Here is a 4,083-nt window from a genome sequence, read left to right on the forward strand (position 1 = left end):
TATACGTTTATTTTAGCGAACACACGCAGTTAACACTCTCTGTACCAGGCCTATTTTATGCACCCGTCCCTAGAAACCGGGCAATTTTACCAATATTAAAAAAATTACTGCATCAAATCTACTGTTTGGATTGTGGCAAATTTGGTACCATCTTGAAGCTGCACATTTCTACTTTAATTCTGAGTGAAAGAAACTACTTTACAATGCACAGCTTTAAGGTACAGTTATAGAAATCACTTAGATGTTTTAAGAATTTAGAAAAAGTCATACGAATAAGGGAATACAATTGTGATTTATTTTTAACCAAAATTGTGGCACTACATTACATGTTTCTGATAGTATACAGTATTACATATAAATTTCACACAGAATCATATTGTTTTTTAGTGTGGAAAATTTTAAAGCAAGGTTCCAGGCAGAGTGCAACGCCACACTGTTCACATTCGTATCGTGTCTCTTTGCGAGAAGCCTTGCCACTCTGTTTCTTGCTCCTGGAACTGCACACGTGACACACACGAGCAGCATACTTCTTAGTAGTTGCAGGTATGTGCTGCAAAAAATGTCTCTTTGTTAGCCGACCTACAGTTCCTTCATTTCTTGGAATGAATTCAAGTGTGTCGTCTTCAACAAGCTGAACTGCAAGCACTGTTATAAAGTCTGTTATTGTAATTTTCTTCCTGTGCACTGCATTGTACAGCCAAAATGCATTTGATACTCCCATAAGCAGCAAATGGAAATATAATTTTCGCCACCATTTCACAGTTCTGTGCTGGAACGGATTGTACTGCAGGCGTTGGTCTCCAATATCCACTCCAATTTTATTGAGGTTGTAATCAAGTACCTGAAGTGGTTTCAATACTACAGACCCATTTCTCTTAGTATGCGTACCAAATGTTGCTTGATGCCTTGTAGACAATGTATACACATCTCTCTTATCTTTCCACTTCATTGCCAATACATTATCTTTACGCCGAAAAGACATTTCGCCCTTTTTCAGCTTAGCAGATACTAAATCTTTAGGCAATCCTTTCCTGGATTTGTTCACAGTACCAACAGCTCCAGTGCCTTTCTCTGCCAGTTGCTGAAATAGCTCTGGACTGGAATAAAATCGATCTAAATACACAGTGTGGCCTTTGTTCAGCAAGCTGCTGTCAGACAACAATCGCAAAATAACCGCAGACGAAGAATTGTCAACAATATGCTTACCAGCATAAACTTCAAAATTTACAACATAGCCACTACTGGCTTCAGCAACAGCATATACTTTCAGTCCATACTTATGAGGCTTATTTTGCATGTAAACACGGAAACTCACACGACCTCGAAATGGGCAAATTCCTTCATCAATTGTCACTTTTTCTGAGGGACGATATGCCTGGATACATCGCTCCTTCAAATTATTATAATATGGCAAAACTTTGTAAAGTGGATGAAATCCATCTTCGCCTGGTTTTTTCTGATTTGAATTGTCAACAAGATGCAAGCATGACAGTATCTGAGTGAAACGCAAACGGCTCATGACATGGGGACAAAAGTTACAACTAAGAACAGGATTAGTGCTCCAATGGTCCGCAATTTTTGGCTTTTTCGAAACACACATGTGGAAAATAATACCCAAGAAACGCCTCATCTCACTTATAGTCACTGGCTTCCACGAACTCAAAACTGAATGGGGCTTCAGATTATTTCCTCTTCTTTTCTTCTGTATTGTCTGTGATGCATACAAATTTGTCTGTCTCTTGAGTTCATTTACGTCACTGTCAGTAAGGAACACTTTACTGCAATCCAGTACAGAACTCGACTCATCAATATCCACTAGTATCTGCCTGGGTGTCGTGTTGACAGGCAGAGGTCGGTAGGTGTCAACTGCAGTCCACTCACTGTCTTTCGGATACGGCACAGCTGCTGGATTTGAAGCAACACCTTCAACATCATTCTCGTCTTCATCTGAAGACAAACTGTCATCAATCTCGTCTTCTAAAAAGAATATCACATTATGTGTAACTACATACATCGTTTACACATGTTCAACAGATATGTGCGTACTGCACAATTACGTGGAAAATTCGGAAATACGTACCTTCAAACACACCATTGCATTCAGAATCGTCTGAATCACTCTCTACATTATCCAGAGTGTCGCTATGATTGATCAAATCCGCAATTTCTGCGTCTGATAAACCGCGCCGAAACATGATGACAAACAACTGAATGATATACAGACTGAGAACGCAAAGATAAGTTTTAACATGAATTACAGCGCTGCCGTGACATCTATGGACGCATTTTGTTAATAAACATCTGAAAAACGTATAGCGCTGGCCAAACCCGTAGAAATAACGTTGCAGTGTTTTGAATGAAATTAAATGTAGCGGCCCGTAAATTTTACGGGCTTGGTGATTTTCGCGCGATCCCAGGCCCGTAAATTTTACGGGCTTGGCGCTTAGAGTGTTAAAAAACTGTAATAAGAACTGTAAAACAGTTGCAGTACAGAACGCCGTTTAGATATACTGCGGGAGTCATTAAAAACAAGGTCATTAAAGTTTCCATCAGGGAAAGTAAGGTGTTTATTTTAAAATCCTTTTAGGTTTCTCCAGACCGATCCAGACTAAACATTTGTTTCTAATGACTGAATGATTAGAATCTGTCAGATTTCTAGCTGATGCTCTTTAAAAATTAACTCATTAAGTCAGTACGAATTCTAAGAACTTAAACTGTTAAGTAAATGAATGATCCAAAATTACGGACAAATTAACTAATTCCAGTTCAGTAAGTGTAATCACAATCTAGTTTAGGAAACCATTAATTTTCACATTGCAAATTCAGTTAATGCAACGAACAAAGTAATCTCGTAATTCTGGTAAGTGATTAGTGACACACGAAGCATATCATCTGAAGTCAGTATGGCGGCGACATTATTAAGATTACTTTGTTTCAACAGCACGGGTGATAAGGACAGAGCATCGAGTGACATTATACTGAGTACACTATCCGAAAATTACCTCGAGCAATTAAATAGAGAACCGACTCGTGGAGATAACATCTTGGACCTACTGATAACAAACAGACCCGAACTTTTCGACTCTGTAAGTGCAGAACAGGGAATCAGTGATCATAAGGCCGTTGCAGCATCCCTGAATATCGAAGTTAATAGGAATATAAAAAAAGGGAGGAAGATTTATCTGTTTAACAAGAGTAATAGAACGCAGATTTCAGACTACCTAACAGATCAAAACGAAAATGTCTGTTCCGACACTGACAAGGTTGAGTGTTTATGGAAAAAGTTTAAGGCAATTGTAAAATGCGTTTTAGACAGGTACGTGCCGAGTACAACTGTGAGGGACGGGAAAAACCCACCGTGGTTCAACAACGAAGTTAGAAAACTACTGCGAAAGCAAAGAGAGCTTCACTCCAAGTTTAAACGCAGCCAAAACCTCTCAGACAAACAGAACCTAAACGATGTCAAAGTTAGCGAAAGGAGGGCTACGCGTGAAGCGTTCAGTGAATTCGAAAGTAAAATTCTGTGTACCGACTTGACAGAAAATCCTAGGAAGTTCTGGTCTTACGTTAAATCAGTAAGTGGATCGAAACAGCATATCCAGACACTCTGGGATGATAATGGCATTGAAACAGAGGATTACACGTGTAAAGCTGAAATACTAAACACCTTTTTCCAAATTGTTTCACAGAGGAAGACCGCACTGCAGTTCCTTCTCTAAATCCTCGCACAAACGAAAAAATGGCTGACATCGAAATAAGAGTCCAAGGAATAGAAAAGCAACTGGAATCACTCAACAGAGGAAAGTTCACTGGACCTGACGGGATACCAATTCGATTCTACACAGAGTACGCGAAAGAACTTGCCCCCCTTCTAACAGCCGTGTACCGCAAGTCTCTAGAGGAACGAAAGATTCCAAATGATTGGAAAACAGCACAGGTAGTCCCAGTCTGCAAGAAGGGTCGTCGAACAGATGCGCAAAACTATAGACCTATATCTCTGACGTCGATCTGTTGTAGAATTTTCGAACATGTATTTTGCTCGAGTATCATGTCGTTTTTGGAAACCCAGAATCTACTCTGTAG

General features: G+C 39.6%; 1 protein-coding gene across 1 annotated transcript; it reads right to left on the bottom strand.

Moving 5' to 3' along the window:
• Positions 1 to 361: 361 nt before the first annotated feature.
• On the bottom strand, positions 362 to 2,014 carry LOC126471027 (piggyBac transposable element-derived protein 4-like). Its single transcript, XM_050099088.1, has one exon. It carries the CDS (start codon positions 2,012 to 2,014, stop codon positions 362 to 364), a length of 1,653 nt encoding a protein of 550 aa, XP_049955045.1.
• Positions 2,015 to 4,083: the final 2,069 nt, after the last annotated feature.

This window comes from Schistocerca serialis, chromosome 3, assembly GCF_023864345.2.
Source record: "Schistocerca serialis cubense isolate TAMUIC-IGC-003099 chromosome 3, iqSchSeri2.2, whole genome shotgun sequence".
NCBI classification, from domain to species: Eukaryota; Metazoa; Arthropoda; class Insecta; order Orthoptera; family Acrididae; genus Schistocerca; species Schistocerca serialis.